The 24,736-nt window shown below is 37.7% G+C and overlaps 1 protein-coding gene across 1 annotated transcript in view; it reads left to right on the top strand.

The window, feature by feature from the left end:
* The window catches only part of GUCY2F (guanylate cyclase 2F, retinal), a 108,007-nt gene that overhangs the window by 39,332 nt on the left and 43,939 nt on the right, over positions 1–24,736 (top strand). The window contains exons 7-8 of the mRNA XM_003262187.4: positions 1,763–1,894; positions 10,510–10,599. Of these exons, the coding sequence (XP_003262235.3) occupies positions 1,763–1,894; positions 10,510–10,599 (222 nt within the window). The remainder of the gene's footprint in view (positions 1–1,762; positions 1,895–10,509; positions 10,600–24,736) is intronic.

Below are 24,736 nucleotides of genomic sequence, written 5' to 3'. Positions count from 1 at the left end.
CAAGAAGAACATAGCTCTTGGCCTCCAGATCCCTTTTGGCATTTGGCTTGTATCGGAGGTTCTGATGGGAAAAGATAGGGGAAGCATACATTTTCCTTAATTGCTGTGTAGTCACAAACTTGCAGCTGGCTGTGCCTAATCAGTCAAGAAGCCAAGCCAAGAATTCCATCCAAACGGAATGTCTGAAAGTGTAAACTCTTAGTGAATATAAAATTAATTCCGTCTAGAAAAATTGGCAGGTCAGGAGAAGTCAGGTTAGGAAAGGAAGTTTTTAGAAGAAAATGAAGCTGAAGTCAAAATGTGTGTGGATTTTGGCAATTCTCTCGCTTTCTCCTTTGCCCTTCATGGAGAGGTCTATATCTCAATGTACAGATCTAGGTAATCCTGCTGAGATATGAAAATAAAGAATGAAAGGGAAGTAGATTCCTCCCTGACCTTGCTCTGTTGGGGAGGGTTCAGGTTGATACAGGGGTTATGTGAAGAGTCAAGTTTTACATCTTGTCTGAATTTTGAGCTGTTGAGATTTCAGCACATTGGGGGCTGGGTAGAGTTTACCATTGTCTTGGAACTTTGTGATAGTCTTCATAGAAGGAGCTTAACTCTGGGCTAACTCAGCTGTAATATTTAGTTGATCAAAGACTATTAAGGTGTAATCTTTAGTTGATCAATGACTATTAAGGGGTAGAATGTTGGGAAGTAGTTAAGATTAATTTTTATTGGCAAGCAAAGTAAAATAAAGCATAATGTAGTTGTAGAGAGAGCACAGGACCAGAAAATATAATACCAAGATTCTTGTCCCTGTCCCTATGTACCTCTCTACATCTTTGTTTCCTAATTATAAAATAAGGATGTTGGAGTTGAGGGTGGGGGCACTCCTAGACAATACCAAAATGTAACGGCTAGCTCTGGATTGCTTTAATTCTAAGAAAGGCACATTTGGAGGTATGGAGAATATGAGGAACCTGTTGATTTATATGTCTTCATGTGAAATAAGTCTACTGGTTCAATTGAAGATACAGAGGTTCAATTTTAAAGGTTAACATAGATTGCAGGTAACTCTTCCTCTTGTCATTCAACTGTGCAGTTCCCAGCCCTTTCCTACCAGACTTATGTGTGCAAGTTCAAAAATCAAGGAATAGAGAATTTGACCTATTTAAGCATCAGACTCATAAATTATATATAGGCATGTGATCTGCTCACTCTCTACTATTATTGCTTTCTGGGATACCCTCTGCCATTAATCTTATCTGCACAAAGAAGGATGCCATTCAGCATAGTATCACAAAAAGAGCCACTCCTGAGAGTCAGCAAGGTGGGATGCTGTCCTAGGTCTGCTATTGATTTTTTTTAAATGTTAGATTTTTATAAACAATAATCTTGTAACTAAATAATTGACTAGCTGTATGATACTAGGAAACTTATTTCATCTTTTTTTTGGTCTTACTTCTTTGTCTATAAAGTGAGGGTCCCAGATTAAATTATGACTGGCATTCTTTCTTGCCCCCATCTGTAATTTTAATCCTCTCTAGGAGGTGGAAGCACCTTTATAATTTTTTGGTGCTACATGGTGGTTAAACAAGGTACCAACCCTGAACTAAAAAAAAAAAAAGTTCAGAAGGGTAGGGAAAATGAATCAATCTCATGTTTACAGGGTTCAACTCATATAGCTATTTTCTTAGGAATAAAAAAGAAAATTCAGATAAACTCTGTGCCAAATCATGAGTATTTTGGTCATAACTTTTCTTTCCTAATCCTTTCACAGAGAGGAAGTTGTGCCAGTGTAAGCTTCCAGATTACCTCAGAGGTCCAAAGTGGGAGGTCCTCAAGACTCTCCTTTTCTTCAGGGAGTCTAACTCCAGCTACCTATGAAAACTCAAACATAGCGATTTATGAGGTAAGATATTCAACAGCTGTCTAATCTACTGCTTTCTTGGATTTTAAAATGAGGCAATGATTTAGTAATTAGTCTTTGGGTAAAAGTACTGGGGCTTTTGGCAAGTCTTTCCAGTTTGGTGTCTGTGTTTGCTTATGGACTTGTTTGGTTGACATTCTTGGCAATTATTTTCTTCAGCAACAAATCTACTTATTTATAACTTCACTGATCTTTCAACTCCATGTATTTACTATGCATGTAGAAAAAAGTTCTTGAGACCCAAACATTTAAATGTGTCTGTCACTCCAGAAGATATATAGATAACAATAGAAGAAATGACTCCCTGAGTCTATTGTTTGTAATGAGATGTCTAGAGATATGCTATGCTTGTGCACGGCAGGGTTTGGGGTACGCTTCTCTTCAAATTCTAGTTGTTTTTCCTGTACTTGTTATCCTCTGATATTGAGACTTTAACATTTATTCAGTTATTTATTTTTCTTCACCTGTTCTGCCTCTTGGAGTAACAGGTTACTTTCTGCTGCTGAAAATAGAAATCCTTTTTATTCCACTGAGGTTTCTGTCTTTCAAGCTTTAAGAGGCCACCCTTTACCACCTGATCTAAGATACGAGAATTTGGCAACCAGAACAAATCTTGCATCAGAGAGATGAACTGTTTCTTCTCAGCAGGAATGAGTTAAGCAGGGGGTAAAAGGGAAACTAGACTGCCTTTCTGTTCCTTCTAAGTGAGGCCTTCTCAGTGTGGTTTCCTTGTTTTGTTTGAAGATACTCCCAAGAGCAGCAAACACTCTCAACTTCAACAGTAACTACAAAGAAAGTCCAAAACAGGACAGAACGAGTTTTTAGATTGTCAACCACATTGGATTTTTCAAGTGAATACTCTTCTCCATTAGATAAATAATTGACAGGGACCTTGCTGTGGTTTGAATGTGTCCCTCTCAAAATTCAGGTGTTGAAACTTAATGGCCAATGTGATGGTGTAAAGAGATGGAGCCTTTAGAAGGTGATTAGGCCATGAAGGCTCCTCTCTCATCAATGGAATTAAAGCCCTTATAGAAGAGGCTTCATGCAGTGTTTGGCTAATTTGCCCTTCTACCTTCTGCTCTGGGAGGACACAGCATTCCTCCCTTCTGGAGGGTGCAGCAACAAGGTACCACCTTGGTAGCAGAGAGCAGCCCTCACTAGACAACCAAACCTATTGGCACCTTGATCTTGGACATCCCATCCTTCAGAACTGTAAAAAATAATTTTCTGATCTTTATAAATTACCCAATACTAACAGACTAAGACAGAAATTGGTACTAGAGCAGTGGATTGTTACAAAAAAATACCTAAAACTGTGGAAGTGGCTTTGGAACTGGGTAATGGGAAGAGGCTGGAACACTTTTGAAGGGAATGCTGGAAACAGTCTTGACTGCTGTGAGTGGAGTGCTAAGGGAAATTCTGGTGAGGATTTGGAAGAAGAGATGAACTGTATGGAAAGCCTGGTTCTTCTTAGAGATTGCTTAAGTGGTCATGAACAGAATGACCACATTGGTAAAAATATGTACGTTAAAGACCATTTTGAGGAAGTCTTAGATGGAAATGAGGAACGAAGTTGGAAAAGAAGCCATTCTTTTTATAAATTGGCAAAGAACTTGGCTGAATTATGTCCATGTTCTAGGACCCTGTGGAAGGTAGAATTCGTGAGCAATGAATGAGGATTTTTGGTGGAAGAAATCTCTAGGCAGCAAAGCATTCAGGGTGCTGAATGGCTTTTCTTAACTGCTTATAGTAAGATGCAAAAAGTGAGAAATGACTTAAGACAGAATGTATTTTAAAGAAAACAAGGGAAACAGAACATATAGAGTTGTAAAATTCTCAGCCTTGCCATGTGAAGAATGAAAAAGTATGTTTAGGAGAGAAAACCAAGAGTGTGACCAAAAAAAAAAAAAGTTTGATAAGGAGATTGGTATGGATAGAAGGAAGCCAGATGCTATTCATCAAAATGACAGGAGAATGGGAGAATGACCCCAAAGACATTTTAGGGATCTTCAAAGCTGTCATGCCCATTACAGGCCCAGAGTGCCGAGGCCTTGAGGGTCGAACTGGTTTCAAAGTAGAGACCCAGGACACTGATGCGGTCCAGGGCACCTGCGAGATCCCAGGGCTTGCCGCCTGGGGCTGACTCAAATCTCTGCTTCCCATATTTCAGTGCAGGGCTCTTTGGCCTTCCCAGTTGTGACTCAGGTGGTCCAAGGTGTGGCTTGGCCTACTGCTCTGGAAGATGCAAGCCATAAATCTTGGTAGTATCCACGTGTTGCCAACTTTGCAGGCTCTCAGAGTGCAAGAGGTATGGAGGCATGGATACATCCATCTAGATTTCAAAGGGTGTCTTGTACAGCTTCAGGACGCAGGCACATTCTTGCCACAGGGGCAGGGCCACTGCAGAGAGTCCCCACTAGAACAATACCCAGTGGAATTGTGGGGTCTGGGCTACCACAAAGAGTCCTCACTAGGGCAATACTCAGCAAAACTGTGGAGTCAGGGCCACCACAAAGATCCTCCACTAGCATAATGCTTAGTGGGGCTTTGGAACATGGCCACCCTTGACACTCAGACCTGTAAAGCCACCAGAATGCAGCACCAGTCTGGGAGAGCTGCAGTCATACTGACTCCAACCTGTGAGAGCTGTGGCATGGGTTGCACCCAGCTAAGCCATGAAGGTGGAATCCACTGGGGCCTTGGGGGCCCAACACCCTCCCCAGTGTGTCTGGGAATTGGAACATGGAGTGAAAGATTATTCTCAAGACTTAAGACTTAATGTTGTTTGTTTTGTTGGATTTTGGACTTACTTTGGACCTGTTACCTCTTTCTTCTTGCCTACTTCTCACTTTTGGAACAGAAATGTTTATCTTGTGCATATCCCACCATTGTATTTCGGAAGCACATGATTTGTTTGATTTCACAGATTGATGTGATGATATTAAGATGTGAGGACATTAAGAGGTAATTAGGCCACACGGGCTTCTCCTTTGTGAATGATATTAAGGCTCATATAAAAGAGGCTTAATGCAGCCTTCAGCTAGCTTGCTATTCTGTATTCTGCCATGTGAAGACATAGTGTTCCTCCTCTTGGGAGAGGATGCAGCAACAAGGCATCATCCTGAAAGCAGACAACAGACCTCACCAGACCACCATACCTGCTGGTACCTTGATCTTGGACATCCCAGCATCCAGAACTGTGAGAAATATATTCCTCTCTTTATAAATTACACAGTCATAGGAATTCTGTTATAGCAGCACAAATGGACTATAGGCCTTCAACACCAACACTGGCATGGTGTATGTTTGTTCAGTCTATGTGAGGGCTTTGACTTAAATTAGTGGCAGGAAACCTCTGGATCTTGCCTTGGACTTAATTCAATCAAAGAGGAGAACTGCTTCAAATGTAAACTTGAGGTGTTGGGGAGTTGTCAGCTCTGCTCTCTCAAAGACCTAAGATAGGGCAATCAGATGACTTTTGAATGTCAAATGGAATGAGCCGATGGCTTTAGAAATGTATTGACACCTCTGGGATTCTGAAGTAAATCTCCATAACCTTGGTTTTTATCTGTAAAATGAAGGGTTGAACTAAGTTCTCAATCTTGGTTGCCTACTGGAATCTCCTTGGGGAAATTTAAGAAATACCTGCTCCCAGGCCCCACCCTCAGCAATTCTGATTCAGTTGGCATGAGGTGGGGCCAGGTATTGGTATTTTTTTAAAGTTCTCTGATATGTGCAGCCTGGGTTGAGAATTGCTTGTCTAACAGAACTCTAAGGCCTTTTCTGGCTGAATATGCTATCATTCTCTGATTCTGTGGAATAATTTATGTGTTAAATTGTGGTATGTTTTACTTGGTGGGGCTGGAAGGTTATAGTGTAGAATTGAGAAGGGGAAAAAATAAACATCTGTATGTAACTGGCCTTTAAGAGTCTGTCAGATCTTTTCTCATTTTGGAAGGAGGCAGAGAGCTAAGTTAGTTCCCAGAATGACTATTGGTCAGTCAGATCATGAGTATTTCTAAATGATGTAGGCCAAATGGGGACTTTATTTTTACAAAAGGAGAGTGTTATGAGAATAATACCTACACGGTGAAGTCAATATTAGGCCGATGGCAGGGTATGAAGGAAGGCAGCAGAGGCTAGAAAACTGGCCTGACTAAAGAGGACTGACTAAAGAGGTTAAAGAGGACTCAAAGAGGGAACATAAGCCAATCGAATTAACAGATGAAACAAAGAAGTAATGTGTCTTCTGAAACAGTACTCTATTAGGAATGTTTTAAAGAAGACTCATTGTCTAGTTTCTGTTTAAAATAAATCAAATTTTCATAAGAATTGTCATTGGAAGACCTGGAATTTCCAGATAAGGTGCCCGGAGTAGCAGATATAGCAAAAGACAGGTTTCCCTAGGACATGTCATCACATTGTACTACACTCACACAAATTCACATTTTATTGTACACACAGATGCATAACCTTTGGAATTGTTTGGGAAAATCAGCCCTTATGTCACAGATAGCCTTTGAAATGTGAAAGGAAAGCCAGATGAGCTGACTGCCAGGCAGAAAGAGCTGTGAATGGCAGATGCAGTGGGGACTGTCATGATCTGCTCTAATAGTTACAGTCTGGGTGAGATGGGGTGTGGCGGGCAGCAGTGTAACCCTGACACATTCAGAGAGAACCCACTGAATTCATCTTCCCTCTTCATTTTCTGACTTCTTTTTTCTCTTCGCTTCTCCCTGTATTTTCCTCTTTGTCTCATCTTTCTCTCTCTCCATTCATCTCTCTTTCTCAGAGCATTTTTTCTGTCTTCTCACATTCTATATCCCTTGTAGCTCTCTCCCTGCCCCCTCCCTTCCGTCAACCATCTTTTCTTTCTTATCACAGAATCGCAGATCATCAGAGCTAAAAAATCATCTAGTAAGTCCAGAAATCATCTAGTAAGTCCTAAGGAATCATCTAGTAAGTCCAGCTTTATCAGTGAGGAAACTGAGGCTCAGGCAGATTGAGTGGCTGTTCTAAGGCCACCCTTGAGTTTGAAGCAGAGCCAGGTCTAGGATCTAGTGCTCTTTCCCCTTATTAACACACCATGGCTTTAGTTCAAAACTGATGGACTTTAAATTGCTTCTAAAAAGTTTAGTGAATAGAGTTTGATGTTTCTTGCTCTTAATTAAAAAGTGAGTGATGAGTGAAGTATTTTATCATTCTCTCTTAAAAGAAAAAAACAAAACAAATAGTGCATGTGTGGTGAAGATAAAACTTGCCCATTTCCTCCCTTTTCCTCATTATTCATGAAGTAGAACGCACACAGACTCAATAAAAATTTGCTTACAAAGTTTGTGAGAATTATTTAAATCTTAAAACAAACACACACAAATCTCCCAAACCAAAGAAAGCCCAACGAGTGGAAAGAGCAACAAAGTAGGAGATGGAAGACCTTGGGTCAATTTGTGGCTCTGTTACTACCTAGTTTTCTGACCTTGGGACAGTCACTTAATCTCTTAAGTTTTCAGTTTCTTTATCAAAATATGAAGGGATTGTGTTATGGATACCTATGACTCTTTCCAGCTCTCACAGTTGTTGATTTGGCATGAAAAAGCTCTGCTTAGCTGCTCATGGCACTTAATAAGCCAGACATAAGGCTAGCCCATGTTTGCAATAGGGCTAGCTCTAGGAAGAAGGTATCAGGTATCAGGTGTGAGGCAGAGTCAGGACTGCGAGTACTGATGTTCAGGTTGTGTACTGCAAAAGGGAACTACATCTAAGAGGGTAATATTCACATTGTAACATATGCCAACTTATGTGTGAGTGGTACCAAAGTGGGCACAGAGATTCTGGCTTCCCAGCCTAGTTCTGGAATGAGGTGGTAGAAGAGCCTTCTTACATCTCCATCTATACTGGCACTCCCAGCTATGCACATACAACGTCACTGGTAAACTCATGTGTAGCTGGGTATGTACTATCTTGACTATGTTCCAGAAGTTTCTTGAGGTTGCTTTTCTCTCCTGTCTAATATTCTCAGAGGACTAATTTCGACTTCTCACCCCCACTGCTAAAGCCTGACTCCAAAGCTGACAAAGAGGCCTCACTGGGCAGATAGAATTTGGTGATGTGCAGAGCATCCATGCTGCTAGTGGAATGTGCTCCCTGGTGTCTGGGGGATGTGTCCATAAATGAGAGTATGGTACATGTATGTATACAGCCAGGGTGTGCTGCATAACATCACAGGGCTGCCACAGGCTGTATGATAATATACTCACAAAGTTAAGATTTTTTAAATTTGAGAGAAAATATCCTTTCTAACTAGCACAAAGGTGCCATAGTGGCTAGCAGTGACCATGGGCTCAGTAACATAGCTGCGAAGGTGCCGGGAAGGCTTTTTTGTTCACCAGTCTTTCCCATATATTGGCTGATTCCATGAATTTTCAATTAGAGTTTTATTCTTTCAGCTTAATATTTAGCCTTTGGTCCCGCTAAAGGCCAAAGTTCTCTGAAGGGTAGAACTTCAAGCTTGTGTCAGGCCCTCCTGACTTCTGTGAATGAGTTTTAGATCCCTGACTGAGAGCAGATTTTGACGAAAGAAACTTAGTAAGAGGTAAATGAAGACAGTATGAGTGAGGAGAGTTCCATAAATACGAGGAAAAGGCAAAGGCTGGGATGGTGGGTCACAAACTTTCACCTGTGTTAGAGTCACGTGGAGGGCTTGTTAAAACACAGATTGCTGGACCTCACCCTGCTACGATTTCTGATTTCGTTAAGTGTTGGGTGGGGCTTGAGAATTGGCCTTTCTAACCAGTTTCCAGGTGATGCTGATGCAGCTGGTCCAGGGACAACACTTGGAGATTTACTGGATCAAATGCTTTGACCATTCTGCTGCAGGCAGGCACTGATCCGGGACTACCCTTCTGAACTCTCTGGGCACTGAGCCTGGACAGTGCAGTGTTTTTTTTTTTTTTTTTTTTTTTTTTTTCCAGCTGCTGAAGGTCTCTGAGGGCCATTTCTTTGTTAAAAGACTTTGAGCTCCTTGGCTAGTAAATGCTAATACAAAGTGCTGGCAAGTAACTCAGAAGCCTGCAGCTTCCATTAGCCTTTACCTCTGGCAGGTTTCCAGATGCAGTGCCATAGCCGGATATATTCCTTAATAAGAGAGTGGTTACACTCTTTTTTTTTTTTTTTTTTTTTAGACAAAGTCTAGCTCTTCGCTCAGGCTGGAGTGCCGTGGCGCCATCTCCGCTCACTGCAAGCTCTGCCTCCCAGGTTCACGCCATTCTCTCTCTCTCTTTTTTTTCTTTTTTGAGACGGAGTCCAGCTCTGTCGCCCAGGCTGGAGTGCAGTGGCGCCATCTCCACTCACTGCAAGCTCCGCCTCCCAGGTTCACGCCATTCTCCTGCCTCAGCCTCCCGAGTAGCTGGGACTACAGGCGCCTGCCACCACGCCCGGCTGATTTTTTGTATTTTTAGTAGAGACGAGGTTTCACCATGTTAGCCAGGATGGTCTCGATCTCCTGACCTCGCAATCCACCTGCCTCGGCCTCCTAAAGTGCTAGGATTACAGGCGTGAGCCACCGCGCCCGGCCCAGTTACACTCTTATTTTTGGACTTTGACTGCACAGTGCCCTCTGCTTTATTATCTCTACTTGATGACAAGTTGGTGCAGCCCGAAATGGAATCTCCAGGCTATAGGTAATGGATGTGAAAGCACTTTGAAGAGTAGAGAGCATTGTGCAAATGTAAGGCATTATTACTATTATGGAGAAAAAGAATCTATATTGATATTTTTTTAAAAAACAATTTGGGTTGGACGGAAACTAAATAGGGCTTTATAACTGATGAATCCTTGAGGCTATGAACATAGAAAAAAGTTATCTATCAGGCACTGCTGTTGAAGTGAAAACAATCAAATAGTTGTTGTTTTTAACTTGACAGAAGCCTTAAAATAGCAATTTTTTACTTAATAAGTCAGAAATAGACTTTTGGAAGACTCTAGATTACTCACATTACTATGGCAGTACATTGAGCATTCAAATAAAAAATATTTAATCTAGATTTAAGCCAAATGGATTATGACTAAAGCATAAGACAACCCCCCCCTCCATACACACACACAAATGGCCTGTCCCACGAGAGAAAAATGGATCAAGGTAAATGCAGGAAACATTTGCTGAACTACATCTCCCACCCTACATTTCCCACCACAGACGCCTCAAGGCAGTGGGAATTGCAACCACTAACTATCACCATTAATCGCGGGGAACCTGGTGCTACATCACTTAACTATGAAAAAGTGAAATGACCTAGCACTTCCTGCAGTTAGTTAAGAAAGGCTTTGCAAAGAGTGGTATCATTCCGTTTCTGGAGTCTACATACTTGCAATTGTTTCCCTGTCTTGAGTAACTGTAATTTTTAAGTTTAACTTCTGTGCATGACCTCATTTCAGCTCAGAATACAGAATGTCTGTGAGGTGGAGGGTGGCTGAGAAGAAAAATGTCTATTTGGATTGCTGGTATAGGTATAAACCGTTTATGTGGAAGGGACATTTTTCTAAAACTGCTGGCAACTAAGTTTCATCACTATTCATTCTCCTCCTATTCTTTCTAGGGTGATTGGGTGTGGCTGAAAAAGTTCTCCCCTGGAGATTTTGGAGACGTTAAGTCCATCAAATCAAGAGCAAGTGATGTGTTCGAAATGGTATGAGAAACCTTCGTTTATGTAAATTCCCACTAAAATAAATCTATTCTCCAAAGTAACTAACATCAGAGCTGTTTAGGAAGACCCCTTAACAAATCAGTGCAGGGAAACTGCAGGGTTGCTAATGGGTTGGCATGATCATATCATGCAATGGCAAAGGTATGTGCTCTGGAGTCAAAGAGACATGAAGCACTCAAATCTCAGCTCTACCATGTAAGAGCTGTATTAGCTTGGGCAAGTCATCTCAACTTCCTAGGCCTTAGTTTCCTTATTTATAAAAGGGTTATATTAATGTCTACCCTTTAGGTTGGATGAGGATTTTAAGAGACAATACACGTACAGCATCTTGCGCATTTCCTGGCGCATAGCTTCTTTATCAAGTGGTAGCTATTATGATTATTATCAAGTAAATATCCCATCATCATTCCAAATCTTCATTTTCCAGTCACCTGGTAATTTGTATTTGAAAAGTGGTTATTTCCCTAATCCCACTAATTATGTTCAAGGAGTCCTTGGATGGCTTGCTTAAGAAAGCAGCCTGTAGATAAGGCAGGGATACTGATGATCCTTCCTAAGCCATTTTAAAATCTTGGCTCCTCCTTGGACTGAGTCCATACAAGACTTGTGAATACCATTTTGGGTCCCTTCAGGTTCTTGAAAGTGGGATTTTAAAAGGCAATCATAGATTGCTCTACATTTATGAAGTGAGCAATTTCAAATCATTCCAACAAATCTGAATGAGGCAACTACTACTTCCAGAGCACTGAAGAAGTGGGAAAACAAAGGCAATGGAAGATATGTGGCCTGTGGAAGATAGGACATGCCCTATAGGTTAGGAAGAGATGTTACGATTTGGTATTTTTCTTTCTTTTTTTCTGAGATGGAATTTCACTCTTGTTGCCCAGGATGGAGTACAATGGTGCGATCTCAGCTCACTGCAAGCTCCGCCTCCCGGGTTCAAGGCGATTCTCCTGCCTCAGACTCCTGAGTGGATGGGATTATAGGCGCCCACCACCACGCCTGGCTAATATTTTGTATTTTTAGTAGAGACAGGGTTTCGCCGTGTTGGTCAGGCTGGTCTCGAACTCCTGACCTCAGGTGATCTGCCCGCCTCAGCCTACCAAAGTGCTGGGATTACAGGCGTGAGCCACCGCGCCCAGCCAATTTGGTATTTTTCTTACATGTGATTGTAATGCCTGGAGATGAAGGCAAGATAATGAGACATGAGTCCAGAAGGGGGATCAAGGTCAGAACTAAAATAGACAATTCTACACTGGTTTGGTAATCCAGGATGCTACGCAGAAATCTAGATCCAAATTATGGCGCCAAAAAAGGCCAAACCTGAGACAGCTGATACACTAGAAGTATTGACCCAAGGTAGAGTGTGTCCATGACATCTTTTTTGGGGTAGCTTTTAATTTTGACATAATTTCAAACCTACAAAAAGCTTCAATAATAATTCAAAGATTCAGCAATTGTTTACATTTTGCCTAGTTGCTTTTTATTATCTATTTATATATTTATGCGCATTATTTTTCTGAGCCATTTGAGAGTAGATTGTAGACCCTATGCCCTTTTACCTCTAAACACTTCAGTGTGTACTTCCTAAAAACACTACAGTATAATGATCAAAATCAGAAAATTTAACATTGCTACAATATTATTATCTAAACTACTTCCCATATTCTAATTTTACTAATGGTCTCATACAATACAGCTAATATTCCCAGAAGTCAGTTTCCAATCCAATCTCACACATTTAGTTTGCTGTCATATCTTTTTAGTTGCTTTTAATCTGTAACAGTTGCTCAGATTTTCTTTGTTTTTCTTCACCTTGATATTTTTGATGAAGTCAGATCAATTATTTCATGGACTGTCCCTCAAGTTTAGTTTGCCTGTGTTCCTCAAGATCGATTTAGACCATGCATCTTCAGCCGGAATACTACAGAAGTTATGTGTCTTTTTCAGTGCACTTTATCGGGAGGCACTTTATCAGGATGATGTTGATCATCCCATTATTGGTGATGTTAACCTGATTACTTAATTTAGGTGGTGTCTGCCAAGTTCCTCCACTGGAGAGTAACTGTTTTTATCTGATTGTAATTAATATATAACATTGGGGGAGATACTTTAATCTATGTAAATATCCTGTTCTTCATCAAAGTTTTACCCAATAATTTTGACATCCATTGATAAATGTCGTATTCCATCATTGTTTCTGCATTTACTGGTTGACATTTTATTATAAGAAAGAATCTTCTCTTCTTCCTCATTTATTTATTCATTCATTTGTTTATATCAGTGTGCACATATGGGTTTTTATTTTATTCAATTAGTATCTATAATATTCATATCAATCCATCTATCTATCTAAAACCATAAATTCATACTAAACTCTCTAATTCTAATCCGGTGCCACAGGGTTAATTCTGTTTTTTTTTTTTTAACTTTTCCATATTTGTAATTTCCTTCTCTGACAGTGAAAAAACTGCTTTCCCATTATCCTCATGACATCTCTTTATGTGTTTCCTTCACTGACTTGTGTGGCCATGTCAGGTATAGAGTGTAACTCAAACTTAGAGATAAAGCCAGGATTTTCTAGAATTTGCCATGTAGATGTGCTTTAATGCTTTTTAGTTGAATGCTTTTTGGAAACTGGAGGTGGATCTGATCATACTGTCACTGTGAGTCCAGCACTGCCTTGACTACTTATGTGTATTCATGACCTTAAAACGGTAGGGCTGGGTACCAGGATCCAGATGGAAAGCAGATCTTCGTGAGCCAGATATAGAAAGGAGCAGTGCACAATGGGATGGATGTCCTTGAAAAACAAACAGCTGGAGTCAGAAGGCCACAGAGCTGATAATTTTCAACATCTTTTAAGATCACAACTTCTGCAAAATTGTGTGCAGGAAAATTAGGCTGTATCTCTTAGTCTCATGTTCTTCCCCATAATGTGGAACTGATTGGCATATTCCCTGTACTCCTCTAAACGCAAATGTAAAGTATCCTGGAGTTCTTTAAAGGAAATTCTCAGTTGTTAGAGAGTATCTCTTTCTTTAAGAAATGTGAAGTTGCTGTGAAACAAAGTGTTTACTTTGTGAAAAAATATTTGGGGCCATTTTAGAGCCTCTATTGAGAATATTATCTTCCCTGTAGCCATTTCTTCTCCAGTGGTGGCTGTTATTATGCCTCAGTACCTCAAGATCATGACCATGTGGTGAATTTGTATCCCTTGCTTACTGATGATGCTTCCCAAACAATGATTCTCTTGCCTTTGTTAAACACACAAGCTTTTGAGGCTAATGCCACTCCCTGTTTTAGCATCTTCTACACCTGCTGTTACTTCCGTCTACTCTCCATATTCACTACCCCTAATTTATTGAATATTTTGGGATATGGATCACGTTCCTCCTCTCTACTCCAAGACCTGCTGTTATGCTGGTGACATCAATTGGACATGGACTGTGGACAACTATATATCTTGACTATTTCATTCTTTGCCATATCATCCTAATAATCTTCTCTTCCATTCTACTTTGGCCAAACACTGCTACCATTATGTTAATACCTTCTGCTTTTCCATCTTCTATAACTGCTACTGAAAATGCTTCACCTGGCCGGGCGTGGTGGCTCACGCCTGTAATCCCAGCACTTTGGGAGGCTGAGGCAGGCGGATCACAAGGTCAGGAGATCGAGACCATCCTGGCTAACATGGTGAAACCCCGTCTCTACTAAAAATACAAAAAAATCAGCCAGGTGTGGTGGCCGGTGCCTGTAGTCCCAGTTACTCAGGAGGCTGAGACAGGAGGATGGCATGAACCTAGGAGGCGGAGCTTGCAGTGAGCCGAGATCATGCCACTGCACTCCAGCCTGGCGACAGAGCGAGACTCTGTCTCAAAAAAAGAAAAAAAGAAAATGCTTCACCTCCCAAATTATGAATTCATCACACTCTCTGATTACAACCTCCTTTTATCTCAACTGTGCCTATATTTGACTATATCACGTCTTCCAGTCTACTGACCTCTGCTTTCTCCAAACTCACAAGCCCTTGTTTTATTTACATTATTGTCCAATTCGGATTCTATAATCTATCATTTGAACATGTTCTTATTAATATTTCTGTCTTTTTGGTCAGACACACTTGCAAAACTCTAGTTCTGTATGATCCCAACTCTTAACTTTCTTTGTGCTTGCACTCGAACAGCCAAATATTGTAGCAGAAAGTTACACAACAAAGTATATTGTTTCCACTATAAATTCATGGTTTCTTATACTGAAATGCCCCTTACTACTACCTCATAATTCCATTATACTTCATTGGTTAATTCACTTCCTACCACCCACACATCAAAGCTTCTCCATTTTCCTTGAAGCTCCAATGTCCTTCTTTTTCTCGATTTTTACTATTACTATCCTGGTCCAAGCTACCATCACCTCCCACTAGAGCTACTAAGATTGTCTTTTTCTCTTTTCATAGACTTAATTTCTTAAAAAAATTTATTTCCATAGTTTTTTTGGGGGAACAGGTGGTATTTGGTTACGTGAATAAGTTCTTTAGTGGCAATTTGTGAGATTTTGGTGCATCCATCACCTAAGCAGTATACACTGAATCCAATTTGTAGTCGTTTATCTCTCGCCCCCCTCCCACCCTTTCCCCCGAGTCCCCAAAGTCCTTTGTATCATTCTTATGCCTTTGCATCCTCATAACTTAGCTCCCACTTATGAGTGAGAACACACGATGTTTAGTTTTCCATTCCTAAGCTACTTCACTTAGAATAATAGTCTCTAGTTCCATCCAGGTTGCTGCAAATGCCATTAATGCATTCCTTTTCATGGCTGAGTAGTATTCCATCATATATATAAATATATGTATATATGATGTGATATATATACACACACATATATATCAATAGATATATATACATATATAATATATATACACATATATATTATATATATATATATATATATATACACACACACACACACCAATTTCTTTATCCACTTGTTGATTGATGGGCATTTGGGCTGGTTTCATATTTTTTTTTTTTTGAGACAGAGCCTTGCTCTGTCGCCCAGGCTGGAGTGCAATGGCATGATCTTGGCTCACTGCAAGCTCCACCTCCTGGGTTCACGCCATTCTCCTGCCTCAGCCTCCCGAGTAGCTGGGACTACAGGCGCACGCCGCCATGCCCAGCTAATTGTTTGTATTTTTAGTAGAGACGGGGTTTCACCGTGTTAGACAGGATGGTCTCGATCTCCTGACCTTATGATCCGCCCGCCTTGGCCTCCCAAAGTGCTGGGATTACAGGCGTGAGCCACCGCACCTGGCCTGGTTCCATATTTTTGCAATTGCCAATTGTGCTGCTATAAACATGCATGTACAAGTATCTTTTTCCCATAATGACTTCTTTTCCTCTGGGTAGGTACCCAGTAGTGGGATTGAAAATTGAATCAAATGGTAGTTCTACTCTTAGTTCTTTAAGAAATCTCCACACTGTTTTCCGTAGTAGTTGTACTAGTTTACATTCCCACTAGCAGTGTAGAAGTGTTCCCTGTTCAGCTGGGCATGGTGGCTCATGCCTGTAATCCCAGCATTTTGGGAGCCCGAGGCAGGTGGATCACCTGAGGTCAGGAGTTAGAGACCAGCCTGGCCAACATGGTGAAACCCTGTCTCTGTTAAAAATACAAAAAGTAGCCGAGTGTGGTGGTGGGCATCTGTAATCCCAGCTACTCTGGAGGCTGAGGCAGGAGAATTGCTTGAACCCGGGTGGTAGAGGTTGCAGTGAGCCAAAATCATGCCATTGAACTCCAGCCTGGGTGACAAGAGTGAAACTCCATCTCAAAAAAAAAAAAGCGTTCCCTGTTCACTACATCCACGCCAACATCTAGAGTTAATTTTTCGGAACTGTTTTGGGTTCACAGGAAATTGAGCAGAAAGCACAGAGAATTCCCATGTATCTCCTGTCCCCACCCATGCACAGCCTCTCCCACTATTAACAGGGTGGCTCACTGATTATAATCATGAACTTACACTGACACCTTATTATCACCCAAAGTCCATAGTTTACATTGGGGTAAACTCTTGGTGTTATATATCTTGCGAGTTTTGACAAATGTATAATGGCATGTATTCACCATTATAGCAACATACAGAATAGTTTCAGTCCCCTAAAAATCCTCTGTGCTCCACCTGTTCACACCTCTCTCCCCCTAACCTCTGGCACCTTACAATTGTCTTTTAAGTATTTTAATCACATCCACTCTCAAATCCATTCTTCACATTGCAAACTACTCTTTTCAAAATTGAGTCTGATTTTATCACTTCTCTGCTTAAATCTCTTTAATAGATTCCTATTGTTCTTTCCTTTGTGTGGCGATTTCAAATAATAGATTCAATTTCTTTAATAGATACTGGACTATTCAAACTTTCTGTTTCTTCTTGTGCCAGTTTTGCTAAGTTATGGCTTTAAAGGAAGTTGTTCATTTCATATATGTTATCAAACTTATTGGCACAAAGTTGTATATAATATGCTCAAGGTATCTTTTAGATATCCTTAGGATTTGTAATGACGTTCTCTGTTTCATTCCTGATACTGATTATTTATGTTTTTTTCTTAATCAGCATTGCTAGAGGATTATTAATTCTATTCATCTTTTCCAAATATCAACTTTGAACTTTATTGATTGTTCTCTATTTGTATGCCTGCTTTCTGTCCCATTGATTTATATTCTTATTTTTTCCTTAATTCTACTTACTTTGTATTTAATTTGTTGCTCTTTTACTGGTTTTCTGAGTGGGAAGCTTTGATGGTTGATTTTAACCTTTCTTATTTTCTAATTTAGTCACCTACAGCTAGAAAATCTCCTCTAAGCACTGCTTCAGCTACCACCCAGAAATTTTTCTTTTTTAAATAAAAACCACTTTTTGTAATCCCAGCACTTTGGGAGACTGAGGCAGGATGATAGCTTGAGCCCAGAAGTTGGAGACCAGCCTGGGCAACATAAAGACACCCCATCACTACCAAAACAAAAAAAAGGAAAAGAAGAAACTTACGCAAAATAAAAAAAAATAGTATAACATTTATGTGTCCAAAACTCACCTTCAACAATCATCATTATCCTATATTTTTTCATCTATACCTTCACCCATTTCTCACATCCCTAATTTGGTGGTGGTGATTATTAATTTTCAATTCTGTATTTTTAGGTACAGTTACACACATTGAAATGCCCATATCATTTCTCTATAATTTTGATAAAAGGACATACCCATACAATCTAGACTTCTATCATGATATAAAATAGGGATTAGCAAACTATGTCCCATAGCCTGTTTTTACAGACTGGAAGCAAAGAATATTTTCTACATTTTAAAAAGGGTTATGAAAAAATAAAACAACAACAGAAACCATGTATTATCTGCAAAGTCCAAGTTATTTATTATCTGTAGTTTTATGGAAAAAGATTGCTGACCCTGATATAAAACATTCCCTTCTCTCCAAAATTTCACTTTTGTCCCTTAGTAAATTTGTGTTCACCGAAAACCAGAGGCAACCACAGTTCTGTTTTTCTGTTTGTTTAACTTGCATTAATTTTGCTTGTTCTAAAACATCATATAAGTGGAAACAAACAACAGAAAGACTGTGATATTCATCCATGTATAAGTAGCTTGTTCCTTTTTATTGCTAAGTGGTATTCCATTGCATAAATATAGCACAATTTAATTATCCATTTTCCTGCTGATGGACATTTGGGTTGATTGCAGTTTTGGCTATTGTCAGTATAAGTGCAATGGATATTCTTGAACCAGTCTTTTTATGGACACATATTTGAATTTCCCTCGAGAATTTCTCCTAGAAATGCCAGGAAAGGAATTTCTAGGTTAAAGAATAGTATACACTTAACTCTATAACACGCTGTGAAATATTTTCTCATTTTACTTTCCTGCACACAAGTTATGAGAATTCCTTTGGTCTACATCATTGCCAATATTTGATGTTGTCAGTTAATTTAATTTTAGTCATTCTAGTGACTTGATGAGGTTATCTCATAGTGTTTTTAATTTTTAATTGTGCTAAAAAGACATAAAATTTACCACCTTAAAGTGTACAGTTAAGTAGTGTTAAGTATATTCACATTGTTGTACAACATATCTCTGGAACTTTTTCACCTTGAAAAACTGAATCTCTGTACCCATTAAACAACTCTCCATTTCCTTCTTCTTGAAGCTCCTGGTAAACACCATTCTATTTTCCTTTTCTATGAATTTTCACTACTTCGTATATCCTATATAAGTAGAATCATACAGTATTTGTCATTTTGTGACTCACTCATTAACTTAGCATGTTTCATTGTGTTTATAAAACATGTTTTCTATTCAGGTATAATTAACATAAAATAAAACGTACACATGCTAGATGTTCTGTTCACTGAATTTTGACAATTGCATGTATCTATGTAACCATTCTCCAAAAAAGTTACTAATATGTTCATTACACCAGAAAGTTCATTTGTCCTCCTTTTCAGTAATTTCTCCTATCCCATAGGCAATCATTATTCTGATATCTATTAAAATAAATTAGTATTTTTTTCTGTTCTTTGATTTTATGTAAATGGAATGATACAGTATCTTGTACCTGTCTTCTTTCTGTCAGCACAATGCTTTTTAAGATTAACGTATGATTTTGCATATACTTGTAGGTCACTTTTTAAATTGCCCAGTTGTATTTCGTTTTATGACTATATCACAATTTGTTTATCATTCTCCTGTTGAACATTTGGCTTGATTCTAATTTTTTAGAAGAGTTTTTTTGACAATTTTATGAATAAGGCAACTATAAACATTTTTCATTATGGTAAAAAAAATCACATAACAAAATTTACCATCTTAACCATTTTTAAGTATACAGTTCAGTAGTGTTAAGCATATTCACATTGTTGTGAAACATATCTCCAGAACTTTTTCATCTTGCAAATCTTAAGCTTTTTCATCTTGCAAATCTGATCTTGAAAATCTCCCCTTTTCTATTTCCAACAGCCCCTGGTAACTACCACTCTTTCTGTTCCTATGAATTTGCCTACTTTAGATATCTCATGTAAGTGTAATCATATAGTATTTGTGTTTTTGTGACTGTCTTATTTCACTTGGCATAATGTCCTCAAGGTTCATTCATGTTGTAGCATGTGACAGGATTTCCTTCCTTTTTAAGGCTGAGTAATAGTCCATTGTATGTTATCCATTTGTTCATTGTTAAATATTTGGGTTACATCCACCTCTTGGCTAACGTGAATAGTGCTGCTAGGAACATGGATGTAGAAGTACTGCTTTGAGACTGTGCTATCAATTCTTTTGTACATATATCTGGAAGTAAGATTGCTGGCTAATATGATGGCTCTATTTTTAATATTTTTATAAACTTTCATTCTGTTTTCCATAGCAGTTGCACCATTTTACAATCCCACCAACAGTGCACAAGTGTTCCAATTTCTCCACATCTTTGCCAACACTTATTTTCTGTAGCCATCATAATGGGGTTAAGGTGATATCTCCTAGAGGTTTTGATTTTCATTTCTCTATTAATTGGTGGTGTTGGCCATCTTTTCATAGAAAACTATAAAGATTTTTATATATGTCTTTTGTGAACATATATTTTCACTTCTCTTGAGTAGATACATAAGAATAGAACTGGGTCATAGAGTAGTTGTATGTGTAACTTTATGTGAAACATCCAAACTGTTCTCCAAATCGGTTTTGACATTTTACATTCCCATCGGAAATGTTCCAGTTGCTCTAAATTCTTAACATTTGTCTTTTTGATATTTGCCTTTCTAGTGTGTGTGAAATGGTATCTTATACTTTAATTTGCATTTTCTTGATGACTAAAATTTTTGAGCACCCTTTTAACGTGTTTACAATTCACTTGTATATCTTCTTGTGTGAAGAGCCTGTTCAAGTTTTTGCCCATTCTTAAACATTGGGACTTTTTTGTATTTTTGTTTTTAAATTACAGACATTCTTTATATATCCTGAATCGGCTTTGCTGAACCATTTATTTTGTAATTATTTTTCTCAATTTGTGGCTTGTCTATGATGTCTTCTGTTGAGCAACATTTTTAGTTTCAAGGAAGTCCAATTGTCCAATTTATCATTTTATTTTCCCCTCCAACTCCCCTCTCTTTCCCTCTCCTTCTCCCTTTGTCCTCCCTCTTTGTCCCTCCTACTTTCTTTCTTTCTCTCTTTCTCTCTCTCTCTCTCTCTTTCTTTCTTTCTTTCTTTCTTTCTTTCTTTCTTTCTTTCTTCTTTCTTTCTTTCTTTCTTCTTTCTTTCTTTCTCTCTTTCTTTCTCTCTTTCTTCTTTCTTTTTCTTTCTTTTCTTTCCTTTTCTTTCTTCTTTCTCTTCCTCTCTCTGTCTCTCTCTCTCTCTCTCTCTTCCCCTGCCTCCCTCCCTCCCCCTCTCTCTTTCTTTTTCTTCTTCTTTTTTTTTTTTTTTTTTTGGTGGCCTAAGAAATCCTTGTCTAGTCCAAGATTCTGGGTTTAGGCCTATGATCTATTTTGAATTACTTTTTGTGTAGAGACTGAGACAATGATCAAGGTTCATTTTTTGCATATAGATACCCAGGGTTCCAGTAACAATTGTTTTTAAAAAGCTTTCCATTGAATTAATGTTGTAACTTGGTGAAAAATTAACTGACCATATATGTGTGCATATATTTTTGGAGTCTCTGTTCTGTTTCCTTCACTCATTAGTGTAACCATAATGCCAATATCACACTCCCTTTGTTATCATAACTATAGAGTACCTCCTAAAGTCAAGTGGTGTAAGCCTCTAACTTTTTTTTCAAGATTGTTTTGGACATTGTAAATTCTTTAAATTTAAAATCAATTTTGAAATCAGCCTATTACTTCCACAAGGCTTTCTGTAATTTTTGATGGGGATTGCAATGAATTCATAGAGACATTTAGGTAAAATGGACATCTTAATAATACTGAATATTTCAGTCCATTAATGCGGTATATGTCACCATTTATTTAAGTTTTCTTTATTTCTTCTTATCAAAGTTTTGATGCTATTATACATGTTGAGTAGAAATGGTAAGAGCGACATCTTTGCCTTGTTCCTGGCCTTAGAGGAAAAGGAATCAATGTTTTTTATTTTTAGGTTTGATGTTACCTGAAAGTTTTTCACATTTCTGAGTTTCTATGATTCTTTTAATCATAAAGAGGTTTTATATTTATATTGCTACCTAGTGCAATTATTCAATGGTTTTGCTCTTTTATTCTGTTAACATGGTGAATTACGTAGTTTTTAAAAGAAATATTAAGCACATCCTAATATCCCCGGGATGAATTGCACTTGGTCGTGATATATTATCATTTTAATATATTGCTAGACGATATTTGCTAATCTTTTAAAAGAATCTTTGCATCTATGTTTTTAAGAAGAATTAGTCTATACTTTTAATGTTTGTCAGGATTATGTTTGGCTTCATAAAACAAGTTTGGAAGTCTTTGCCTTTTTCTGAGAGTTTGTGTAAGACTGGTATTATTTACTAAAATTTTTAATAAATTTTCATCAATAAAATCATTTGGTCCTTGGATTTTCTTTGTGGGGATGTTTTTGAAAACAAATTCAATTTCTTTGCTAAATATAGGGCTGTTAGGATTATTATTTCATATTGTGCCAAGTTTAATAAGTTGTGTTTTTCAAGAAATGTCAAATATGTTATTGACTTTATTAGCATAAAGTTGTTTAAAAATTCCTTTATCATCTAACTGATATCTGTATGATCTGTAGTGATACCATATCTTTCATTTCTAGATATTAATAATTTTTTCTTTTTCTTTTTGTCTTGATCAGTCTTCTTAGAGATTTATTAAATTTATTACTTTGTTTTAAAGAACAATGTTTCAATTTTGTTAATTTTCTCTACATTTTGGCTATTTTCTATTTTTACGATTTCTGCTCTTATTGTTATTATTTCCTTCTTTCTGCTTATTTTTGGTTTATTTATTCTTATTTTTTGAACATTCTTTCTTTTTAATTTAAATGGCATATTTACATTTAAGCTCTGCTATAGCTGCATCCCGCAAAATTTTATGTTATATTTTCATTGACCTTTCAGCTTGAAGTAATTATGATTTCATTACTTTTTTGACCCATGTATTATTTTGAAATATATGCTTAATTACCAGATATTTGTGGCCCTTCTAGATATCATAATTAATAGATTTATCATTTAATTCTGTTGTGGTCAAAGAATATTATCTGCAAATTTAATCTTGAAATTTATCAAAAAACATTGGCCATAGCCAAGCATGTGGTCTGTGTTAGTGAACATTCCACATACATTTGAAATTAGTGCATATTGTACAGTTGTTTGGTATAGAGTCCTATCAATATCCATTAGGTCAAGATGGTTGATAGTGTGATTCAGATCTTCTATATCCTTACTGCATTTTTGTCAATATGTTTTATCAATTACCATAAAATTTTCCTAGTTTCTAATTCTGTGTTTTCTTCAGGTGCATTGAAGTTCTATTATTAAGTACATACATATTGGTGTGCTAGTAAATGTTTAACAACAGGCTTTCTGAAAAAGATCCCTAATTTGGAGCATTTTCTGATTTCTGTGCTTTAAGTACCTCCATTGTAACTAATCTGGGGCTACCCATGTGATGTCACTGAACACAGAGATGGTAAGAAATATGCAAAATATTATTCTTCTGATTCAGCACATCTTTGCACATATACATTTTATTATTATGTCTTGATTATTTTATCATTATGAAATGCCCTTCTTTATGTCTGATAATACTTATTTTCTTGATTTCTATTTTGTCCAATAATAACATAGCCAATTTAGCTTTCTGATTAGGTTTTGCATGATTTACTTTTCCTGTACTTTTTCTTTCAATGCATTTGTGTCTTTGGATTAATGTTCACCTTATTTAGGGAGCAGGCATTTGGTTCTTGCTTTTTATCTCCCCATTCTGCAATCTGTCTTCTAACTGAAATGTTTAGGCTACTTACATTTAAGGCACTTATTAATATAGTTGGATTTCTCGTCATCTATTTTGCTATATGTTCTCTATTTGACTCATCTATGTCTCCGTTTGTTCCTTTGTTTCCCTTTTCTTGCTTTCCTTTGGGATAAAAGTGTTTTTCATATATTCCATTTTGTTTCCTATATTGGCATTTTAGCGATACATTTTTGCACTTTTTAGTGACTGTCCTAGGAATTGCTTAAATGCATCTTGAATTTATCACAATCTACTTAGAATTAATATTCCACTTCTTTACCTAAAACACAGGAAATCTGTAACAGCAGTGTCCCATTTACTAGCCCACTATTCTTTGCCCTATTGTTATCATATATATACCTACATTTATTGTGAACCATATAATATAGTGTTAAAATTTGTTTTAAACATTCATATGCATTTCATACAAATTAAGAGAATGAAATAAAAATATATTCTGTTGCATTTATCAGCATATTTACTATTTCTGATAACTTTAATTATCTCCTAATAGAGCCAAGTTACCATTTAGCATCTTTTCTCTTCAACCTGAAGATCCTCCCCTTAGGCATTACTTGTATTGCAGGCCTGCTGATGATGAATTTTCTGTTTTCGTCTATTTGATAATGTCTTCAATTTTGAATACTTTTGCTTGGTACAGAATTATGAGTTGACAGCTGTGTTTATTTTCTTTTGGCATACTAAAGATTTCGTTTCATTGGTTTTTTTTTTTTTTTTTTTTTGCATTTCTTTGTTTCTGATGAGAAGTCAGCCATTATTCATTTCTTTGTATGTAGTGTGTACTGTTTTTCTCTGACTACCTTCAAAAGTTTATTTTCATATTTCAGGGTTTTGACTGTTAAATGTCTAGGTATTGCTTTCTTTGTATTTAATCTCTTTGGTGGGTCACTGAACTTCTGAGATCTTTAAGTTCTTTGGATTGTAGGAGTTTGCATATGATATATGTAGGGAATTTTCTTTGTGTTTATTCTGGGTTTGGAGTTCAATGAGCTCCTTAGAATTTTAAGTTGATGTCTTTTACTAAATTCACAAAGGTTTTGACCACTATTTCTAAAAAAATTGTTTTGCCCCATTTTCTTTATATCCTTCT

Source organism: Nomascus leucogenys, chromosome X (assembly GCF_006542625.1).
Source record: "Nomascus leucogenys isolate Asia chromosome X, Asia_NLE_v1, whole genome shotgun sequence".
NCBI classification, from domain to species: Eukaryota; Metazoa; Chordata; class Mammalia; order Primates; family Hylobatidae; genus Nomascus; species Nomascus leucogenys.
This window is presented reverse-complemented; position numbering and strand designations above follow the sequence as displayed.